The 21,273-nt window shown below is 55.8% G+C and overlaps 8 protein-coding genes across 8 annotated transcripts; 4 read left to right on the top strand and 4 right to left on the bottom strand.

Annotated features, from left to right (window-relative positions):
- Positions 1-34: 34 nt before the first annotated feature.
- On the top strand, positions 35-2,977 carry CYME_CMP228C (hypothetical protein, conserved; the record flags this gene model as incomplete). The annotated part of the gene is made up of 1 exon (XM_005537825.1): positions 35-2,977. One exon carries the CDS (start codon positions 35-37, stop codon positions 2,975-2,977), a length of 2,943 nt encoding a protein of 980 aa, XP_005537882.1.
- Positions 2,970-3,950, bottom strand: CYME_CMP229C (probable alpha-soluble NSF attachment protein; the record flags this gene model as incomplete). The annotated part of the gene is made up of 1 exon (XM_005537826.1): positions 2,970-3,950. The coding sequence occupies one exon, from the start codon at positions 3,948-3,950 to the stop codon at positions 2,970-2,972; it is 981 nt and encodes a 326-aa protein (XP_005537883.1).
- A 1,664-nt stretch (positions 3,951-5,614) lies between these two features.
- On the bottom strand, positions 5,615-6,952 carry CYME_CMP230C (probable protein phosphatase methylesterase-1; the record flags this gene model as incomplete). The annotated part of the gene is made up of 1 exon (XM_005537827.1): positions 5,615-6,952. The coding sequence occupies one exon, from the start codon at positions 6,950-6,952 to the stop codon at positions 5,615-5,617; it is 1,338 nt and encodes a 445-aa protein (XP_005537884.1).
- Positions 6,953-8,755: 1,803 nt separating this feature from the next.
- Positions 8,756-10,390, top strand: CYME_CMP231C (similar to tetracycline resistance protein; the record flags this gene model as incomplete). The annotated part of the gene is made up of 1 exon (XM_005537828.1): positions 8,756-10,390. The coding sequence occupies one exon, from the start codon at positions 8,756-8,758 to the stop codon at positions 10,388-10,390; it is 1,635 nt and encodes a 544-aa protein (XP_005537885.1).
- A 2,502-nt stretch (positions 10,391-12,892) lies between these two features.
- On the bottom strand, positions 12,893-13,915 carry CYME_CMP232C (hypothetical protein; the record flags this gene model as incomplete). The annotated part of the gene is made up of 1 exon (XM_005537829.1): positions 12,893-13,915. The coding sequence occupies one exon, from the start codon at positions 13,913-13,915 to the stop codon at positions 12,893-12,895; it is 1,023 nt and encodes a 340-aa protein (XP_005537886.1).
- Positions 13,916-14,057: 142 nt separating this feature from the next.
- On the top strand, positions 14,058-14,732 carry CYME_CMP233C (hypothetical protein, conserved; the record flags this gene model as incomplete). The annotated part of the gene is made up of 1 exon (XM_005537830.1): positions 14,058-14,732. The coding sequence occupies one exon, from the start codon at positions 14,058-14,060 to the stop codon at positions 14,730-14,732; it is 675 nt and encodes a 224-aa protein (XP_005537887.1).
- A 1,120-nt stretch (positions 14,733-15,852) lies between these two features.
- CYME_CMP234C (imidazoleglycerol-phosphate dehydratase) lies at positions 15,853-16,692 on the top strand (the record flags this gene model as incomplete). The annotated part of the gene is made up of 1 exon (XM_005537831.1): positions 15,853-16,692. The coding sequence occupies one exon, from the start codon at positions 15,853-15,855 to the stop codon at positions 16,690-16,692; it is 840 nt and encodes a 279-aa protein (XP_005537888.1).
- Positions 16,693-17,405: 713 nt separating this feature from the next.
- Positions 17,406-19,691, bottom strand: CYME_CMP235C (arsenite translocating ATPase; the record flags this gene model as incomplete). Its single annotated transcript, XM_005537832.1, has 1 exon — positions 17,406-19,691. The coding sequence occupies one exon, from the start codon at positions 19,689-19,691 to the stop codon at positions 17,406-17,408; it is 2,286 nt and encodes a 761-aa protein (XP_005537889.1).
- Between the last annotated feature and the right edge of the window lie 1,582 nt (positions 19,692-21,273).

Here is a 21,273-nt window from a genome sequence, read left to right on the forward strand (position 1 = left end):
AGTCTGGGCAAACTGTCTCTAAGTTCACGGAGCCATGTCTTCTTTGCCAAGCCAGGCAGGTTCTGGTGGTTCTGGAGGCGATCCTGGTGAGAGGAAACCTTTTCCAGCGTTTTCTTTTGGCGCAGCGAAGCCAGAAGGCGGCTTGATGTCGGCAAACGCTCTAGGCGCGTTGTCAACAGCTGGCTCTGGTGCTTCCGTTTCATTTGGGTCGGGCTCTGGGACGAGCTCCCAACCTCTGGGCGCGAAGTTTGGTTTCGGTGCTGGGACGGAGTCGAAAGGCGCCGCGGCAGCACCGTTCCCGGGTACTTTCGGCCAGGCTGCACAAACACCACAGAGCTTCTCTTTCCTGAATCCCGCCAGCGGATCTCTGCAGCAGCAAGCGACAGCACAAAACACTGCCTCTGGAGTAGCGTCGTCGACGCCAGGAACGGGCTTGCCTGGAGGTTTCGGTTTCGGGGCTCGTGCGGAAGCGCCTCCGGCACCAGCCGCCACGGCTTCCTCCAACGTACCTCGCTTCGAAATTGGAGCAGGTTTCATGAGTTCCGCCCCAGCTGCAGGCCAGGAACGTCCGTTGTCGAGTTTCGGAGCGGCCGGTTCCGCTGCTGCACCCGGTACAAGTGCTGCGGCTGCGGCTGCTCGGCAGCCGCCACAGCCCTCTGCGACACCGCCCGCGGGTAGTTCCGGGGCGGGGAACTGGTTCGCAGCTGGCACCAGTAGCGGTTCCGTCCCTGTAGGCAAGGGTGCAAGTGATGCGCAGCACCCAGGTACAGCTTCAGGCGTTGCAGCACCGACAGCGCCTTTCAATATCCCTTCGTCTGCAGCGCCGAGCAGTGCAACAGGGACGAGCACGAGCACCTCCACAGCACCCGGCAATGCGGATCGTGCAGGGACTGGGCCCAATCCAAGCCCTCCTTTCAGCTTCCTGGCGAGGAGTACACAGGACAACGCGAGGGAATCCTCCACGGGCACAGCCCTTTTCGGGAGCAGCAGTACATTGAAGAGCGCTCCTGATAATTCCCAGTCTGCTGCCACGGGGCATGAGGGTCGGCAGTCGGAGACTGCTGGTGCCAACAGACCGGCATTTTCGTTTGGCAGCTCAGTACAGTCTGGGGCGCAGAATCAGCAGAACCAGGGACAAGCCCAGCCGGAGCAGAAACAGCAGCCATTCTCTTTTGGTGCTGCATCTGGTGTCACAACTGGAGGCGCACAGCTGCGTTTTGCGCCTCCACTAGATACAAAAGGAGCACCTGCTGCAGCGCCAACGATACCTGGAAGTAGTCAGGCGGCGCCGGGAACCGCTCTCGGTGCCTCTCCGAACGCTGCTGGCGGTGCTAGCGGAAACGCCGGAGGTTCGACTGCACCCAGCTCGACGTCGAGTCTGTCTCAGGAGGCATCTGGAACAGCCTCTTCGTCTCTTCAATTCGGAATGCAATCTCGGTCTGATTCCTCCGCCCAAGAGAAAGCCACCGCGGCAACGTCGCAACCAGCGGCCCAGGCGCGACCTCTCGCTGCCTCACCTTTCAGCCTAGCAGGGAGCGGCACAACCAACCAGGATTCAACGAACACGGCGCAGACTAAGCAGCAGACCGAGTCTCCTTGGGCAACGTCGGCACCGCGAGCGTCTGCGACAGGGATCGTGATATCAAATGGGTCAGATGCCGCGGCACCGAGTCCTGCTCAGGATGTTTCCCAAAAGCACACAAGTGCAGCTGCGTCTCAGGCGCTCCCCAAGGCCTCAGAGCAAGCGTCTCGAGCGGAACAGGCACTGCCAGTGGGCTCGGCTAATGCCGCAGTGGCTGGGCATGCAGCTGCGAACCGATCGCTTCCATTCGATTCGACTAGATATGGCGGCTTCGGTTCAACACAGCCAAATGCCGCCGAGACGGGAGCCGGGAACACCACGCCCGCGTCTCTGCGAACAGCAAATGAGCAACAGCAACAGCAACAGCAACAGCGCGAGAGCACAGATACGCAAGTGAAATCCGAATCTCGTGATCTGAAGCAGGCGGGCCCCGTGAATCGTGAGCCGCAGGTCTCTTTATTCACATCGCCGGGTGCAGCAACCGGTACGACGCCCAGTGCTTCAGTAGCAGGCGCAGGAAATGGTGCTTTCAGGAGTGCCAGCCAAGCAAATGCATCTGCAGGCCGACCTGAAACAAAGCAGCCAACACAGACTGCGGCCAGTGCGGCTGCTACCACTCAGCCAACACGTGCCGCCCAGGCCGCTCCGAATTGGGGCCCAGTTCGCATGCCATCCGCCATAGAGGACAAGAACGTTGGCGAGATCACAGTCTTCTTTCGAGACACGATCAGTCGACTGGTAGAGCAGTTCCATCGTCAGGCACAACAGGTGGCTCGGTTGGACCGACAGGTCATTGAGCAGCAAGAGCGCCTGGTGCAGCTTTTGCAGGAAACCGAGCACACCGAGTCTCTGATGCAACACATGGAGAAGGAACTCGATTTTATCCTGCAGCAACAGAGTGAGCTCCACAAAGCTTTGACGACAATCGAAGAACAGGTCCGTGGTACCCTGAGCCTGGCGTCTGCAGGTGAACAAGCCTGGCAAGCAGAGTTTGCCGCGTCACTAGCAGGTGCGGTCGAGCAGGAGCGCGAAAAATATCATCGAATTGCCGAGCAAGCCAAACAGGAACTGGACCAAGTGTACCAGGTCATTGGTCAGTGCATTCGGGAACTGAATCACGTCCAAGGAGCTTCGTCTGGAGAGCTCGGGGCGAGCACCAGTTCGGTATCGAACGCGGCAGCTGGAGTCTTTGGTTACCCCGCAGCGTACACGGACGATGAGCAGGTGCCTCTACTAACGATTCTGAATGTCCATTTGGACACTTTAGAGCTCCTGAGCACACAGAAAAACGATTTAGAGCATCGCATCACGGAGCTCGAGAAAGTTCTGCACACCATCACAGCGGATCCACGTTTCTCGCTGCCGGCTGCGCGTCCGCAAGCGGCACTCAGGTAAGATCCTCCTCGGCTTGCCGTAATTGGTTCTTGACTCGAAGCAGCATGCTGGTCTTCCATGGATCCAGACGACTAATCGAGTCATATTCGGAGACAACTTGCGTAAACGCCTCAATATCACCCGACGTCACTGCGTCCATGAGGTCCTGGAGGAAGCGCTCCTCACGGGACCCCGCCAGCGACGGATCCCATTGCAGGTAGTTCTGAAGCGCCCGCCGCGCTCCAACCTCATCCGAGGCGCACAAATGGCACATGGCGGCTCGCATGAGTGTATCCTTCGCATGATATTTGAGGAGAGCGTTCTCGAGGGAGAGTTTGGCGACCTGCTCGAACGCTTGAATCGCTTGTGCGTAGTCTCCTGCTAGCGCTTTGTACTCCGCAACTTTCACAAGACATGAGTTCGCGTGCGAACGTGCGTCCTCGCCAAGGTATAGATCGGCAGCCTGTTGGTATGCTTCGGCGACGCGCTCGTCGGCGGCGGCACCACCGGTTGTCTCGTTCGCGATAGACTCGAGGATCTCGGCGCGTTCCTTGGCTAAACGCGCGGCCATGCCGAACCGTCCCCGCTCGGTATGGATGCTCATCGCTGACTCGAGCGCAGTCACCGCGGCCGCTGGGTCGGCTTCCGGTTTTTTCAGACAGTTGGCTGCGTCCACGTACGCGGAGGCCGCCTCGTGTTCGTGGTCTTTGATGTGAGCATAGCAGTCCGCGCAGCGCCGGTACGCCTCTCCCGCCTGAGTCCACTTTTTAGCAAGTTTAAAGTAGTTTCCTGCCCTTTGGAAGTAGCTGGCTGCCTCTTCGTACTTGGCAGACGCGGATGAGAGGCCGAATAGACGTGCGACAGAGCGGGCCGCCGCCTCCGCTGCGGCAAACGTCGACTCACCCGCGTTGAGCAGCACGTATGCCTCGTCGATGCGTGGGTCACGCTCGCGCGAGCTAACAGGCTTTTTGTCACCGGATCCGAACAGACCCATGAGCGTGCACTGCTCGCACTGGAACGCTGCCCAAAAGCAACCGGTGTCACAGAGGTACGCAGCGACTAGTGCCGGGCAGCAATGACAGCAAAGGCGCACGCGGCTGTTTCGTCTAGACTTTCACCTGAATTGTGTTCCATACCTGGGTTCGTTTCATCGTATGCTTTTTTTGCGGTTTAGAGCAGGTGTGTTCGAAGTGCGTTTACTTGAAGAAATATAAAACCCATGACATAGGTATGGACTTGCACGTCAGGGGTCCTGAAGGGCGATCATCGCGGGGGTTCGACCAGAAAACGAAACAATCCTCTCTTTGTCAACCATCGAGCGAAGCAGAGCAAGTGGCAAAGATGATGGTGATGATGATGATGATGAAGAGCGGAAATCCGTGAGACAAGGTGTCTACCCGACGGGACTGGAACGAGACTGTAGTGGCACGGAGGGAACGAGTTCTAGCAATCCTTGCAAGGATGACTCCAAACAACGTCAATGCACGCATGAAGTTCGTGAAGTGATACTCCAACGCCGCTACCAATACGAGACGATGTCTTGTGTAGTGAAGACGAATTCCGCCGAGCTAACGCAATCCAACTTTGTGGGGCAGCTTCTCAGGCTCGAAGTGTGCCTCGATAAACTGAAAACGATAGCAGTTGACCGGTCATGAAAGGCTGCAGGCGTCTGCGCATGGGTAGTCATTCACTTTAGTATGTTGCTCAGAGAAGGACATTTGTGTTGCCATGACTTGGCGCTGGCGATGCGTCAAAGCTGATGATTATGGCGCTAAAGAATCCCGCCAGACGCCGTGCGTCAACAACTGGACCCGTTAGGCGGTAGGTCACCTGCAGGCGTGTTTTCCAGGGTCCAAGCATCTGCACTCGCACCAGCATGTCAGTGGGTGCAGGCACGCGCCACCCGATCAACGCCTCATAGAGCGGGTGCGCCGGCGGTAATATCATCTCTAGGAATCGACTGGAAACGGTACAGATGCGTACCGCTCGCAGGGTTACTTCCACGGCGGAACGTCTCCTGAAACGGGTAAGCACGCGGGTAGAGGGATAGGTGTTCCTTCTCACCAGCGGGTGCCAAGCAAAGGCCTGCGTCGCGCAACTGCGGTGCAATTCACAAACGTTGGCGGAGGGGAAATTCGCTCCCCAATATTCATCCTATCCGCAAAGTTTCTACAACGGGTCGCAGCACAAAGGCAGGCCTACATACGAAGACTCTCGGATCCCAGGATCACCACGAGACGCGACCGCGCTGCAGGTGAACCACACCTCCAGCCGACATCCTCCGTGGCATGACACAGCAGCGCAGACTCCGTGCGACGTCCGCACCGGCAAGGCGGGCGCTCTGTCAGACGCTCACGGCAGACTCGGTGTGCACAACGGAACGTTCGCATTTACCAGTATCTCCGAGGGGCAGCATGGATTGTGGACGTTGATGTTAGGCGGCAAAATGGACGCATCCCCGATCACTGGTGTTCCATGACGTAATCAGAGATGCCTGGTCAGCATGAACGTTCTTTCGATCAAAAAAAAATCGCCCCAGAAACAGCTGCCCTATGGACGCAAACGAGGAAAACCCGCACACCAATCCATATCGCCAGCTTACAATCGCTAACACACATCACGCAAGGTGCTCCATCGGGCAATGTTGTGCGAATCCGATCACGAGCTGTACCGGAGCTTTTCCTGCGTGATAGGTCCAATTTTCATGTGCCCTAGGGCATGATCGCTCGCGCTTTGCACTAGCCGGTATCTGCGCAGGAACTCCGCCACGGTTTCCGCGACCTGTTCTGGTAGATCCTCGTGAACGCTATGTCCAGCTTGCGGCAAGATGACGACTTGAAATCGCCCCTGCATCTGAGCGATCATAAGCTCTCGATCCAGGTGATCGTGGCCGGCAAGCACAAGAACTTTGGGGGCGGCAACGCTGACAAAGCGCTTCGACATGCCGGTAAACCAGTCACGCCAGTGGATTTCCGTACATTCCAGCTGCGTACGCCATCGATAATGCTTATTTGGTGTTGATGTGCTCGTCGGCGTTGGCCCGTCTCCAGCCTCTACCGGTACAAGCTGAGCCGGCACCGAACACCGCGCAGACATGAGATTTCGCACGTGGCCCCCGCAAAAGATATACGAAATGGCATCCTCCAGTGAAGTGAATTCTTTGCGCCTCGATGCCAGGAAGCTTTTCATGTAGGGCAAAGCCTGGAGGGCGCTACCCTCGACGACGTCAATTACAATGAGGCCGCTGAGCTGGGGAATTCTCCCGCTGGCGGCTAGCTGGACGGCAATGGCACCACCCATCGAATGTCCGACGAGCGCGAGCGCCGGGATCCGCTCGCGGCTTCCGAACAAAGCCTCCAGGACGTCCATGGCATCTTGGACCTGGGTAGCTGTCGACAGGTCCGACTCAGGCTGTACATTGAAGGTTTCTCCATGTCCACGGGCATCGTATGCAATGACGCATAGCTCGGTGGCGGGAATTTGCTTTCGTAGAAAATGAACAAAAGCGGCCCATGCGAGTGCACTATGCCCACCGCCGTGAAGCAGCAACAGTGTTGGAATCGAAGGATCAACCGTAGACCCGCTGATGTAGACACAAAAACCCGGCCCAACGAAACGTTTCTCATCGAAAAATTGATCCCACGTGAGCGGTGAATACTCGCTCCCTAGCGGGCAGGTTACACCGGTTGCTGGCCTCGCTGACTTGTGGCGAACGCGATCCCAGAGGTTCAGCGGCCCGCTCGGGTTCAGGCCAGCGCTGCGAGCAGTACGAGGCCGCGTCTGAGGCCCCATTGTCCCAGGAGACGTCTCTTGTATCGTTGAAGGCAGCGGCTGCGTGTCGAAGCTTTCAGAGTAGTCAGCCTTGCGATCCTCTCCTTCGTCCCAGGCGGGGAGCAGGTCGCCCTCAGTCGACGGTGAGGCCTCCCGCCCCTGTGAGGCAGACTCTGTACGCGAACCGCTCTCGCTGCTCTCTAGCACCGGAGTCAGAGGGTACATTGCTACCGCTCCACAAAGCAGGTGCCTGCTCCAGCACAGCGTCAAGCTTTGCGCTGCCTTCGAGCGCTCTAGCAGAAAGCTCTCATGTATCAAGCGCTGGCAATCCGTGCGCAGGAGATTCGGGTTCGCAGCACCGTAATCTGAAACGAATCACTAGTTGGCAATTCGATAACAATTGATTTCCCTCTCTAAGCCCAGCGTTGATCACGGGGAAAAGTTTTCCGTATTTTCGAAGGTTTATCTTCTGGACGGAGGGAACCGCGAACCGGACGAGTCTGACGGGCTCGTGCTTCATGCTCCGCCCACTGGCGGGTGCAGAGGCGCGACCCGCGCAGCTCGTCCGCGACGCAGTCTCTTCTGAGACTAGGAGAGGTTACGCTGTATCTGGGCGTCGCCCTGGTCGCGATTGACTCGTAGACTATCGCTTTGCACTGTCGATGGAAAAACATCTGTCTGTCCAGCTTGCAATCTCCCAGAATGATGATGAATCCCGACCCTGTGTCGTGTGCACCACGCCTCGAGCCGACGCCATCTGTGGTACGGCAAAGCCCTTCTGCCCCCGTGCTAAGGCTGCATCCGCGCTACCGGCGCTACGGCGGGTGCTCAGGGCCGGCACTTGGCGCACGAAAGAACGCACAAAACGACCAGTATATACGAGGAGAGGGAATGGAACTTGCAGGTACGGGGCGGCAGCCTGATGAATGCTTTCCAGAATACCAATGTTTATCTAGGAATCTGGGATTGATAGTCAGTGTAAACGTTTTGTCAAACCGAAAAAAAACTGTCCCAGTAGAATGATCATTGCGTTTCACGATAGAAAATACTCCTTCGATGGGCCTGCAAAACGGGGTGTGCGGAGCAATGCATAGCAGCTCGACCCCGATAGCATCGGCAAAAGCTCGAACGCAACGGGAATAGAGAAATACCTCGTTGTCCAATAGAAGGACGTCGCCAGAAGTCAGGGGAAAGTCTTCAATCATTCGACAAAGTTGTTGGTGCTGTTGGATGAGGCATATCTACGAAGGAAACTGAGCCCGCCGAATGAATCCACTGCAGCTACAACAGCTGTTGATGTCATCGTTCTCTTCGAGTTCGATCGTAAATACAACGGGCGCCCTGCTCCTCTAATACTCACTTACGCTCTGCCTATATCGTACGAAGCAAGTCTTATCGACTGAAAAAATGAACCGACGTTCCTGGGCTTTGTCTGGGGAGCGACGCTCCGGGAACACTGTCGTTACGACTTTAGTGGAAGATGACCGTGCATGAAACCGCAATTATTTGTCCGCAACTGTATTCCAGTGTTTCCAGAATAACACGAACAGGTTGTTGAGAAACAGAGACGTCTGTAGCGGCTAGTATCGTGGCTTTCGCTTTCCATAAAGTGATCAACGGTTCGTTCTCTACGATGGACCGCAAGCTGTCTTTACGATGATCGGTTTCTGGCGCGGAGCGCATCGTATTCTCTTTGTTTCAGTGCTCCTAAACCATCTGAGTACTGTGGTACGTCTAACCTGAAGGGGGAATGAAGCCCTCGATGCCTTGTTGCGTAAAGAATACGTATCCTACAAGCAATTCGTCTACCATCTATATACGGTACCTTGCATCGTTATTTCCATCGCCTGCTGGACACCGCGGCGAGGGCGAAACACACATGGGTTGCACCGCTCGTACGGTACGAATGGCAGCTTCTGGAGCCGCTCCAGCGTCCCGGCTGCATACTTGTTTCTGGTAACTCCGTATTGCGCGGAACGACCCATTTACTCAAAGATATTTTTGGGTAACATCATGCTCATCCAGTAAATGACACTGGAAGTACTGCCAAAAGCGCAAGACGAGAAAAGAGTCGGGACCTTGGGTGCTGTCCCAGAGAAAGTCACGAGTCACACGCCCTTGTTGTCGCCGAGAGCGATGCCACCGGGCCACTCGGAAAACTGGGCCTCCACACTCGTCATTTTCTATGTAATGTTTGTCTCTGAGGCAGCCAGAGGTCTAGTTTTGCCTTCGCAGTGGTCTTACCTCGCTGAAACTCTGAACGGAACCGAGACGCAACTTGGAGCACTGGTTTCGAGCTTTTCCTTGGGTCGGCTTTTGGCCACCATACCACTGGGCTATCTGTCGGACACGTGGTCGTCTGGATCTATCCTCCTCATATGCTGCATGTTGGCAACCATTGGTAGTGTCGGGTATGCAACGGCGCGCTCCTTTACCTGGCTGCTGTTGACGCGAATCCTCACGGGTGTTGGCAGCGCGACGGTAAGCGTTTGTCGCGCCCATATTGCTCGAGCAACGAGCGTGCAGGAGCGCACGGCATATTTCTCATATCTTTCAGCGGTTCAGTTTATCGGCTTCGCGGTGTTACCTATTCTAGGAGTCGCCCTCAGTGCCCTGCCTCAAACGCGTTTTGGGAAGGTCATTCTCGATGAATTCCGTTATCCCGGTTGGGTACTCGCTTTGTTGAACCTAAGCGCCATTGGCGCGCTCTTCGCCTACTATCGAGACCCGCCGAAACATACCCGCGGAACGATTATGGTTCCATGCACAGCTGAGCGCCCGGATATCGAACGCCTCGAGTCTTCCGAGGCCGCAGCTGAAGCGAGCCCGGCCACGAGGTCGGACGCTGAAACAGGGCCAACTGCAGACAATGCCATGCACAACGTTTCAGATGCAGCGCAGTCGGCATACTGTGCAGCAGGCCCCGAGGTGCGATCATTGAACAGAGCTGGCGCAGAGCACGCCATGCTTCACGCTGATCGAATCAAGAATGTAGACGAGTGCCATGAACCGGCGGTGGCATCTAGACGAAGCGGTTCAGGATATGACACGGCTGCTGTAAGCGATCGCAGCGATCGAGCCGTACTCATCACCTGTTTGCTCATCAATATTTGTTTTCGGGGCGTATGCGCTGTCGTCGAGACGATCATTGCCCCGAATCTTGTCAGCGGGGAGGGCCTGTCCATCACGAAAACATCATTGAGCATCGGAGTCCTCGGCATCATCGGTCTGTTGGCATACTTGGCTTTGCGGCCCCTGTCTGCATGGTATGGCGATTACCCACTCGTGGTTGGCGGTCTCGCTATGATGACATTAGGCACGCTGGTTCTGGTGGCCCAGTCGCGCTACACGCTGCCGCTGTGGATCTACTTTATCGCGCTGTCCACTATCTGGAGCATCGGCTACCCGATAGGTCAAACAGCCACGCTGAGCCTCTTCAGCAAGGTCTTGACGAACGTACCAACTGGTGGATTCCTCGGCATCTTCTCGGCGGCAGGAAGCGTCGCGCGTCTGACATTTGCGACGCTCGCAGGTTTCTTAGATGACAAGGCTGGCGCAGGCGGTCCCTTTGTACTGTCGTCGCTTGTGTGCGTTACGTGTCTAGTGCTGACGATCTTGTACAGGCGCAAGTTTATCGCAGCGTTATATCCCGCTCACGCATGATCCAGTGCCAGTTTTGAGTTGACGATGTCGCGGACGCTTGGAGGAGTCTGGCAGCACCTCTAGTGTTGCACTGGAACTAGGGTGTACCAGCGTCATGGCGATGTCCGAGGCGCTGCTTGTATTCTCTTAGAGAGCGGAGCCAAGCTCGCTTCGCGGCGTATTTACCGCAAGCCTACCACTTTGGCATTCGAGCTCGTCATTGGCCGACGCATCCGCCCACATGGCTCATCAGCGCCACTGATGCGGTATGAAAAGGATGCCAAGCCGCGGGCCTATCATGGCTGAGCATCCTCAGTAGCGCTGGATGCATTGACGAATGGGGCATTACACGCTTGCTGGTCGTGAGCAGCAACGTGCTCGCGCTTGGCAACGTCTCTGGCGGGTTCACACGCAAATTGCATGCTTTCAGTGAACACAAAGCCCCCTGAGCGTTTCGCTGCAGTGATGGCGTTCAGAACATGACACGCTCGGGTCTGTGAATGCAATGCATTCGTTTACGAATAACATGGATCACCCGAGCATCCAAGATGTCTTCGAGTCTATTCTCGTCCGAATCTCCATTGTACTCGTAAGCGTCGTGATCTCGATTGTGCCATTCAGGAAACATGTGCGCTGTATCATGCAACTGAAGAGATGTGATGCCGCTTCACCAGCACTCGATGCGAACCGAACATCAGATAGATAATGCCCCGTTCTTGGATGAACCATGGCGCCTCGATGCATGATACAGACACGAACCGTTTTCGCAGTAGAGTTTACCGCAGCCCGCACGCGTCGCCTCATCGCAGTTTGAAACATCACGATCGTAACCGGGCGCTGGACGTACATCACTGGATCGTCTTCCGTGCCGTTCCAGCAAGCGAAGCGTATTACCAATTGGCGATTCACCAGGCTCAGAGGGACTGGGGCGCGCTGCAGAGCAGCCGCCACCTGGTAATTCCCTAACATCCCATGCCTACTCAGCGAGGTCCAGTTACCTACTCATGAGCGAAGCGCAGCATCATGTGTACGTTAGCCTGCGGTTCAAGAGGTACAGCATTCGAAGAAGCGCTACCACTGCGGTTTTCCGCACTTGCAGGTTAGCTGTATGCTTCCACAGCTCATCTCCGGGGTGCTCGCGTACCCGAAGCGTATACGCGTCAGCGCTCAGGTGCGCAGCGGATGTATCGAATCCTCGCCGAAAGCCGACGTCATCGCTTGTCTCCCGATTAGACGATTCGTGCTGTAACGCTCACTGCAGGGACATGCTTCCATTCCGTGGCTTGATGCAAATAAAGGACTTTGCAAACGTACCAATTTTTGGGAGCATGCGTGAAACGACAAGACAAATGACGCCTCCTGCGAAGCCAGCTCCGATCGCTTTGCACTCGAAAGTCGTGGTTGATGCTATCTTTTTTGGACGGTTCGCCTCGCTGGTGTCCCCTTTGACTTGGACAGCAGGCGAGAATCGAGCAGAAGCGGCTCAGATTTGATCCAGCCCCATGCTGCAGTCACAGAACGAGTACCGTGCTTTCGGCGGGATCGCTTATAGTCGTTCCCCTCAATTGTGGTCCATCTCCTGGGGCGTGTCGCTGTACGCTTTTTCGCGGCTCATAGCAGACGCGTTCGAAGTATACTGATTTTTAAAAAAATCTGAGGAAAAGTTATGGATAAGGTAGTCGAAGGATGCTGGGGGCCCGTCATCGACGAGTTCGATAAAAACGAAAAATCTTTTCCTCGTCGAGAATGGAGCGAAGAAGAGCAAGTGACGAAGAAGAAGATGACGATGAGAGATAGACGAGAAAAGGTTTTTGCCCAATGGGTCGATGACGAGACTGCAGTGACATAGAGCGCGCGAGTTCTAGCAATCCTTGTACTGGTCAGTTCCACCCGCGGCAAGACACGCATGGAGTTCGTGAACCGAGACTTTGACGCCGTTACTCATATACGGATATGAGCGGTGCAGGAGAAGAGGCCCGAGAAGCTGACGAGAGCCAACTTCGTGGGGGAACCTCTCAAAGTTGAATTGTATGAGGAGAAGTTGAAGCCAGTAGTAGCTGGCCGGTCAAAAAAGTCTGGCAGGCGTCTGCAGCTAGGTAGGTAACAAGTTACCTTACTATCGCGAAATGCTTTCGCTCCGCTGAGCCATGCAGTGCAGGCCTGTGCGATTCAATCACGGGCTTGGTGTACAATGTAGCTGAGCGATGCACGCTTGCAGGTATCGTGTCTTTTCGGTTTGCGGGCAAAGTCTTCTCGAGCGAGCGCGACTCGTTCGCGAAGAGCGCACAAAATGCACGCTCGTTTCCACAGCGGCCCGTCAGCAAATGCAAGCACGAAAAAGAACAACGCTTACGCGAAGAGTGCCGCAAACTCATCTAGTTTCCGCAGCAGCCTGCCAACAAATCCCTGTACCTCCTTAGCGCACAGAAGCCCGTAATTCGTGATTATTCGCACTGCAAGATGATTTGAATTGAGTCCGCATTCGCGACCGAGTTACGACTGCTGCCCGGTGACCAGTGCTCCCTATTTGGAACCCAGTAATCGATGCAGGCGATCACGACAGGCATAAGGCGACCGCCCCGGCAGTGCAGCTGCGATTTTGTTCCAGTCTGGACCAATGCTTCGAAAGATTCGGAGCAGAAGGCGGTTCTCTTCTACGGTCCAGAGGCGCCGCGGCCGCGCCGGGACCGTGCCCATCGCGGCACGTTTTCGCTCAGCGCACTTTCTCCGCTGTTCCAGGTACTCCGCTGGTGGGCTCTGCGGTAACTCTACAATCCGCTGCAAACTAAAGATTTGTTCTAAAGCAGCGATCCAGCTGTACTGTACTGAAGCCGGAGTTTTCGTCACAACCTTATCGAGGACCTTGAGCACCTCCGGGTATTTCCGTTGGCGCATGAGGATCCCGTGGATACGCGTGTGCGGTATTAACCCCGAGTACACAGAGATAAGAAACCTTCGATCCCAAGTTTGAATGCTCTTCGCCGCTTGAACGTAGTCATCGAGTGTCCAGTCTAGAATACTGCGAAAAGTTTTGCGGTTTGTTAATCGTACGTTGACTCGAATGACTTCCTCCGCGTGCGCGATAGGTCGGAGAGCGTCCGCAGTTCTTGGAACCAGCGAAGCCTTAGGATCGCCCCGCACAAATCCCGGGCAAGTTGTGTTTACCAGAGCGGCGAGCGCACCTAGCGGTGCCGTCGCAGGAGCACCCGCGGCTCCCGCGGTCGAAACGCTCTCCGAGGACGCCGCTGGTACCGGGTGCTCCGTACCCGCTTTCTCATGCGCGCTGCTATCGGTAGCTTGCGAGTTGGTAAGATGCTGTATTGGTTCAGTTTCCTTTTCGATATAAGAGCTTGGTTCCTCTGTCTCGGTAACTGCCGGAAGGAGGTCTTTCTGCAGCCAGGCAACGATGTCGTCTATCGCTGCTTCCGTTGGAGCTGTCGAGTCACTGGCGGCTGTGACGTGTGATCGTGCCCTCGAAGGTACCGCATAACCAAGAACTGCTCTCACGGTGCCACAAATCCTCGTGGCATGCGCCCGTCGGAGCATGCTTTCCCCGCGGAACGTCTTCGTCAAGCATGTTGTGCGTCACAGACGTCACTGTGCTGCGTTGACCTGGCGCGCCGACGCACACTCCGCCAGCCTAGGCGTTTCGCACAGGTCCCGATACCTGGGTGCTTGCTTTACGCAAATGATGTTGTTTGTGTCGCTTCCATGGCCTCGGAACAAATCACAAGCACAGACCAGAGCGCTTCGTCGGATATTCATATTGAAACCTCGACATAACAGGCTCTTTTGTACAGTGCGAGAACCAGCCTGGGCGCAGACGAGGCGAGCGTTTCTCCGTACCCTTGGGACACTGAGCGGTGGACTGCTGCTCAGCAGCTTGCTCTCGCTTCGTGCGCCAGCCGCGGTAGAGGCTTTGCAGGGAGTCAATCGCCCAGACCTCCTGCCTTCTGGTCCGGTTCAGAAGCTAATTGACCGGGAGCGTTTCCTGGTCAGCGGCCAGCGCCGTAGGTTGCAACGCGAAATCGACGCTCTAGAGGAAGCGTGCGGAGTCAAGTTTCGAATACTCACGCAGCGCTACCCTGAGACACCTGGTTTAGCCATCAAAGACTACTGGGGTGTTGACGCGAACACTGTGGTCATGGTGGTGGACTATTTCGGCGGCGTCGGAAACGTGCTCAAGTTCAACATCGGGGCGAATGTGGACAAAAGCATTTCCCCGCGTTTCTGGAGTCGAATATCCAGTAAATATGGGAACAAGTTCTATTTAGAAGAGAATGGGATAGATCAGGCGATTCTGAGTGCTTTCGAGGAAGCAGCGGAAGAAATCAGATCGACCTGCAAAGACGCTATGATTTAGGTAGGAGACTTTTCTCTGCGAATATTCTGCGGATGCAGCATATCCTATAACCGCTGCCTAGGTGTCCAGTCACTGGCCTCCAGAGCGTAGTATTTCTTGCTTTTGTTCCTGCATGCTTTCAGGAAGCAATGTCCGGTTCTTGTTCAGAAATGAAGGCAGTTCCCGGTCGAGTCGCAAACATTTCCCCACGCGTTCTGCACTGCTCTTGCGATGCGAAACGCGCCCCTATTACAGACTGATTCACAGCCTTGGTATATACAGGATCAGCGGGATGGCTTGTGCGGCAATACGACTGCGTAAGATGCACACTCTGGATGCCGTTGATTCGTGGATATCGCTCCCAAGACACCAATGGACAATGCCGCTAGCCGCTCACCGTCACTAAACGTTGAGCGGAGCAGTGCTGCAAACGAGGCGAACAGTTTCCCGCGCGGCGAGTCGTGGCGAAGGACACACAAGGCCTGTTGCGGGTTCAGCGAAGACACAATCCCTGCCTGTCACGAAACTGTACTGAACAGACCGGTAACAATGTAATAGCGCGTCTAGGAGCACTGCCGAGTCGTGTGAAAACGAGGACGATGAAAGTCCTTTGCGGAAGGAGCGGCCCGCCGGTCCGACCCTGTCGAAAATCTGAAACAACTTCTGAGGCTTACGCATCAACCACCGCGAATCGTGTCAGTCTCGAAAACAGATCGGAGTGATTTTTGGAATCATTTAATTGTCGTTCAAAGCTCACTATTGTCTGGAAGTGCATACGTTACTATCAACCACTGAATCTGGTCATAAAAACAGCCCAGAGCGCGACGTCGCCACGCCAGCCCTTTTTGCGTGCACTGAAACGAGGTACCGCGTTCTACCAACCGGTGTCGTTTTTAACAAGGCAGGATTATTGTGTCTAGTATGGCGCTCCTACAACCACAGACGCCGCTATTGACCGGGTCATCAACCTGACGTTCTCTGCAAGGCATTCCAGGTACCGCCACGCCCCGATGAAAGTTTCGTACGGGTGTGGGCGTTGCGCGCCTCCGGGGTCCGCGCCACCTGCCTCCTCAGCCTGTCGCTTGTATCGAGTACAGCCGGTTCGCGACGCGTTTCCAAAGCCACGAAAGCCCACGGTCGGATGCGAACCCTAAGTGCATTTTGTGGTCCATTCGTCGCACGCCGCTGTTGGAGATGCTCAAAAATAAGCTTGCGCAGTGTCAACAGTGGAAGAAACAGGCAACTATGGTTGTCTCCAGGTAGAGGCGGGCACTCGCGCGCATCGCTCCTTCTATGCATGAACGGTGAGGGCGCAGCCAGTGCTGCGCCAAGGGCCACTCGTACACCACCAGCAAGCTCTCGGACAGCGCAAGTGCACCGAGTGACCAGAGAAACCGACGTTCGCGTCTGGCTAAACATTGACGGCACCGGCGAGTGTCGCGTGCGGACTGGGATCCCGTTTCTGGACCATATGCTGCACCAGATTAGCGCACACGGTCTCATTGATTTAGATATTCAAGCCAGCGGCGACTATGAAATCGATGACCACCACACGAACGAGGACGTGGGTATCGCACTGGGGCTGGCGCTGGCGCAGGCGCTCGGCGACAAACGAGGTATCCAACGGTTTGGTCACTTTCTGGCACCCCTGGATGAGGCGCTCGTTCAAGTGGCCATGGATTTCTCGGGTCGAGGTTATTTGGACTATGGGCTAGTAATGCCGACGGAGCGCGTCGGTACGTACGACACGCAACTGGTTCGAGAATTTTTCATGGCCCTTGCGAGCAACGCCCAAATGACGTTGCACATTCGCCAGCTCGCGGGTCTGAACTCCCACCACATCATTGAGGCAAGTTTCAAAGCATTTGCAAGAGCTCTCAGGATGGCATGTGAGATCGACTCCCGCCGACAGGGAGAAATCCCAAGCAGCAAGGGAGCGTTAACCGATCAGCAAGCGCTCCGCAATGCCCGCGGCACGTGATGGAGGTTGCGAGACGAGCCACGCGAAACGACGAAGACACGGGTGCTGGGGTGCCTTGTGCACCAGCACGACACGCGCACTGCCTTGGATATGCATTAGCGTTGATCTATGGATATCGCTCTGGAAACTGAATAGGCTTTCGGAGATCTACGCACGCGCGCGCTTGCACCTGCTGGCTGGCGAGGCGTCTCCGAAACCACCTGCCGAACAGTCGCGTGCGAGACGCTCGCCTAAACCAAACGAGCAGCAGTGCGCGAGCGAGAATGGTGCCAGGGTACGGGTGTTGGTACGCAATCCGAGGAGCAGGCCAACTTGGCATCGCCGCAGAAACGGAGCAAGGCGGTGCGCATGTGGACACGTGTCCCGTCGCGAGCAATGCTGCAATGCGTGCGCCGCGCTTCGTCTCTGCATCTATGTTTTCGGGTCTTGAACGGCAGCGGTACTTTGGTGTGTATTTGTGCTCGTAGACAATGTCGGACAACGGTTGGTGTTCTAGACGCGTCATCGCTACGTTTCGGTACGCAGTGCAACGGATTCCGAGCATGGGGCTGCATCAGTGCGGATACCTGGTGATCATGTTGCAGGCAGACAGGGCCGCATCTCGATGGGATGCGCTCTTTCGTGAACAGTGCACAACGCTTTATGTGGCTATCATAGCGGCCTGGGACGTTGTCGCGCTACCACAAAAGCGGAAACGGCGTTGTCCTCCTTGGTTAACTGGCGAGACGTTGGCCAAAGCGACGCAACGCCTCTGCGCCGCGCACCTCTTGAGGCTCCAGCGGCAGCACGACGAGCCGCATATCTCGCGCGTAGAGTTCGTCGATCTCTCGCAGATACTTTTGCTGCATGCCAATTCGCGCGCATACCATATCGATGCGTTCGGCTTCAGTGGCGCTCGGAGGAAAGAGCTGGTTCACGACGATGTTGTGCGCGTCGATGTCGTGCTCTGCCAGGTCCTGAATCAAGCGCTCGGTCTCGTAGACAGAGAGAAACTCAGCGATGCAGACACATATAAAAGTGGTTCGCTCGGGGTCCTGGAACTGCTTCACAACGCGCAGAATGGTTTCTTGCATGTTTGACAGTCGCTCGGCGATCTCCTCGTCGGGTCTTCGACCACCGCCCACGCCGAGGCCGGAGCTCTCCGCGAGACTCGAGGCCATCGAGAGCGCACCCGCGAATCTCTGGCGCATTTCTTCTAGTTTTTGGAGGCCTTTCTGCAGCAGGGCAGGGAAGGAGAGCAAACGCAGCGTGTGCCCTGTCGGTGCCGTGTCCAGTACGATGACATCGTAGTCGAGTCCCTGAATGCGCTGCATAAGGCGGGTGAATGCAATCGCATCATCCAGGCCTGGAACAGCCTGGAGCAGGTCACGAATAATGTCGGACGGTGACGCCCCAAGCATCATGGCGGCCAGCGCAGTTCGGGGATCGTTTGCGTTCGTGGCACCGGCAGCCAAATCACTAAGATTCGTATCTTGCACAGCGTTCCCAATATCCTGCAGGAAATGCGCAGTATCGACTTCCAAGACATCTAGGATGCCAGGGCCTCCAATGCCATGAACGCGCACTGGGCGCATCACCTCGTCGATATCGTTGACGCTCAGAGACTGGGTGTTCGAAAGCGACACGGTAAAGTTTTGGCCAAACGCGTCACTCAGACTATGTGCGGGATCGGTAGATACCAAAAGCACCCTCCGCTGACGTCGAGTATCCTCTGCCAACTGAATTGCAAGCGCTGAAGTCGTTGTGGTTTTCCCGACATTGCCCTTGCCGCTGGCAATAATGAGCTCGAGGCTGCGTGCCTCAAGGACGTTGCGCAGCGTGGGTTCAAACGGCGAGTTTTGTGCCGGTTCCAGCGGCCGAATGCCACTATCTACGAGCAGTCGTTTGCCAAAAGCGCGAAGATCGTCGACACCGCGCACCTCATTCCGCAGCATCGGCACCCTAGTTATGTGAAAATCCTCCGCGTACAAATCTTCGATCTGCTGCAAATACTTGGACTGGATCTCAACTCGGGATTGGAAGAGGGTCAGAGCGCTCCAACCACAGGGCTCTTGCGGCAGACACACAGGCAAGTACTTTGGCGGCATTTGCGGCACATGGCTCGGCAGATCCGCGACCCACAACACCTGGTTGATCACTAGGTTTGAGCATGTCATTCGCATTCGCCGCAACTCCCGCAAAAGCCGATCTGTCTCATACAGTGACAGGAACTCGGGCATACACACACAAACGAAGGCCGTCTTTGAGGGATCCCGAAACTGCGCATCCACTCTGCGGACAATGCTGAGCAACTCCTCGATTTTGCCCACGATCTCCTCGTCGAATGCATTAGCTGTGGCGCCCATGTCCGGCGTGCCGCTCATGCGTAACATCGACGACGCCATGTTGAGCATTGGCGCAAGGCGAGAGCGCAGATCCAACAGGCGACTCAAGCCCTTTTCTAATACGGCGGGAAAAGAGAGGAGCTTTAGGGCATGCCCCGTCGGTGCCATGTCGAATATGATCAAATCGAACGTCATTTCCTGCACAGACTTCATCATCTGCCCAAATGATAACGCTTCATCTATGCCAGGCACCGAGGAGATCAGTTCCGAGACCAGGCTGCTCAGACCGAACGGGTCATCCTCGACGCCGGGGAGCGCCGCACGCGCGCCTTCCTCGCCATCGGCCGCAACGCCGCCAAAGCCGTTTCCCAGCAGGGCGCGTCCGAGATCCGTCTCCGCGAAGTCGCGCTCTGGGTCGATTTCCATAGCGTAGAGGTTGGGATAACCTCGTACTGGAAGCGGATCTCGAGCGAACCTTTGTCCGAACGCATCACTCACGTTATGGGCCGGGTCTGTGGATATCACGAGAACGCGTTGGTTCGGCCTCCGTAACGCGGCCTGAATACCTGTCGCACAGGCACAAGTTGTTTTCCCTTGGCCTCCTTTTGCTGTAAAAGCTATCCATTGCAGAGTCTCAGAGCTGAGAAGGTTTGAAAGCCCTTCGCCGAAAGTCATAACGCGGAGTCTCCGCTGGCGTTGCAAAGAGCATCGAATGGCGGATGCAGTGCGCACGCGGGACTGCCTCGATGGCTGGTGCTGCGACGTTGCGGCGTATCGCACGTTCGCCACTGGGCTGGTGCCAGGCCGCCAAGCTCCAATACATGACGCACAGTGCAACGAACTCTGAAATACGTGAACCAGCACGTATTTTTGGTTTTTGTTTGTTTTTCTCTCAGATATCGCATAAAATGAACGTGTTCTATAGAGTGGAGAGCGATCGGGGACAGACTTGTTGTTGCGAAGCGAAAAACGGTCTTACTTGTACAAGCCAGACATTCCTCTGTCAGCAGCTGGATGGAGCACCTTTCTGGTAGCCCGTACCCTGAACGTCGAACACCCAGCGCATAACTTGGCAGAAGGTACGACTGCCCCCTGGTCCATCCATTCGGCTGGATACGTCCTCTATGAAATACTGCCGATGATCGTGCCGATTGTGACGTTTCCGTACCGCTGATACGAACGATGATGAAGAGACGAGCATGACCACAGAGAAGAGTGCGCTCGTATCGGAGACCGTCACACGTTGCGTAGCGCTCTATTCGTTTCATACTGATACGTGAACGATTATTACACAAGCGACAGGTGTGCGTCTCACTTGATGAGACTTCTTTCGGGAGAGATGATGGGCCTGTATGTGGGTGCGTCAAGAGCGCTGATCCACTGCTGTTCGTCGAGACACAAGACAATGGAGCATTGCGCCAGCATCAGCCCTAGCCGCAAATCCATGGAATGGTCCATGATAAATCGTCAGTAGGATAGAATCGTTCAATATCTCACCAAATGTCCAATCGCGCTTCGTAGTTATTCCTTCCCGAATGCTCCCGTCCTGCACCTTGACCATGCTGCTTTCCATTTCCCGAAAGAGGTCACGAGGAATGCAGCTGAGATCGAGCTCGAGCTGCTATTCGTACCAGCTTATGAAACTTGGTCGACCTAGTCGCAAGCGTCTTTTTTATTGCAATACGCCGTGTCGATGCCCAAAGATCCATGGACGAGTCCTTCGCAACCCATGACGCTGAAGTTCTTGGACAAATCGTTCGCCACCCTCAGCTGCCCTGAAATGCCGTGTTGCTCGTTTGCTCGTGTGCTGGAGAGAGTGAAAAGGTGCGCACTGTTCTGTGGGCGTGCTCGCAACCGAGGGGATGACGAAGGCTTTGTCAAGGATTCGCAGGTACGTGCGTAGGGAGCGGCAACTCAAGTCCCCCGGTGTCGTGAGCGCACCTGAATGCCGAGGAACCAGAACGGATATCGAAAATGGCGACCATATTCTTGTCAAACTGCCAGGTGAAGGGAAAGATAAATAAATCGCCAGACAATGACCTGGGAGATACCGCGGCGAGAGCGAGTTCCGAAGTTGTGTCGCAACCGGCGCGAGCGTCGCTTAAACCCGTCCCAGCTCATCGCACAGCTCTGGGCAACGGACCGACGGGTTTCGTATCTAGTGAATAGTTGGAGACCGCCCTCAATAAATGTCCGGAACGACTGTGATGTTCCATGATTGGATGTTCCTGCGTATACATCCGATGCGGTACAGCCG

This window comes from Cyanidioschyzon merolae, chromosome 16, assembly GCF_000091205.1.
Source record: "Cyanidioschyzon merolae strain 10D DNA, chromosome 16, complete genome".
Lineage (NCBI taxonomy): Eukaryota > Rhodophyta > Bangiophyceae > Cyanidiales > Cyanidiaceae > Cyanidioschyzon > Cyanidioschyzon merolae.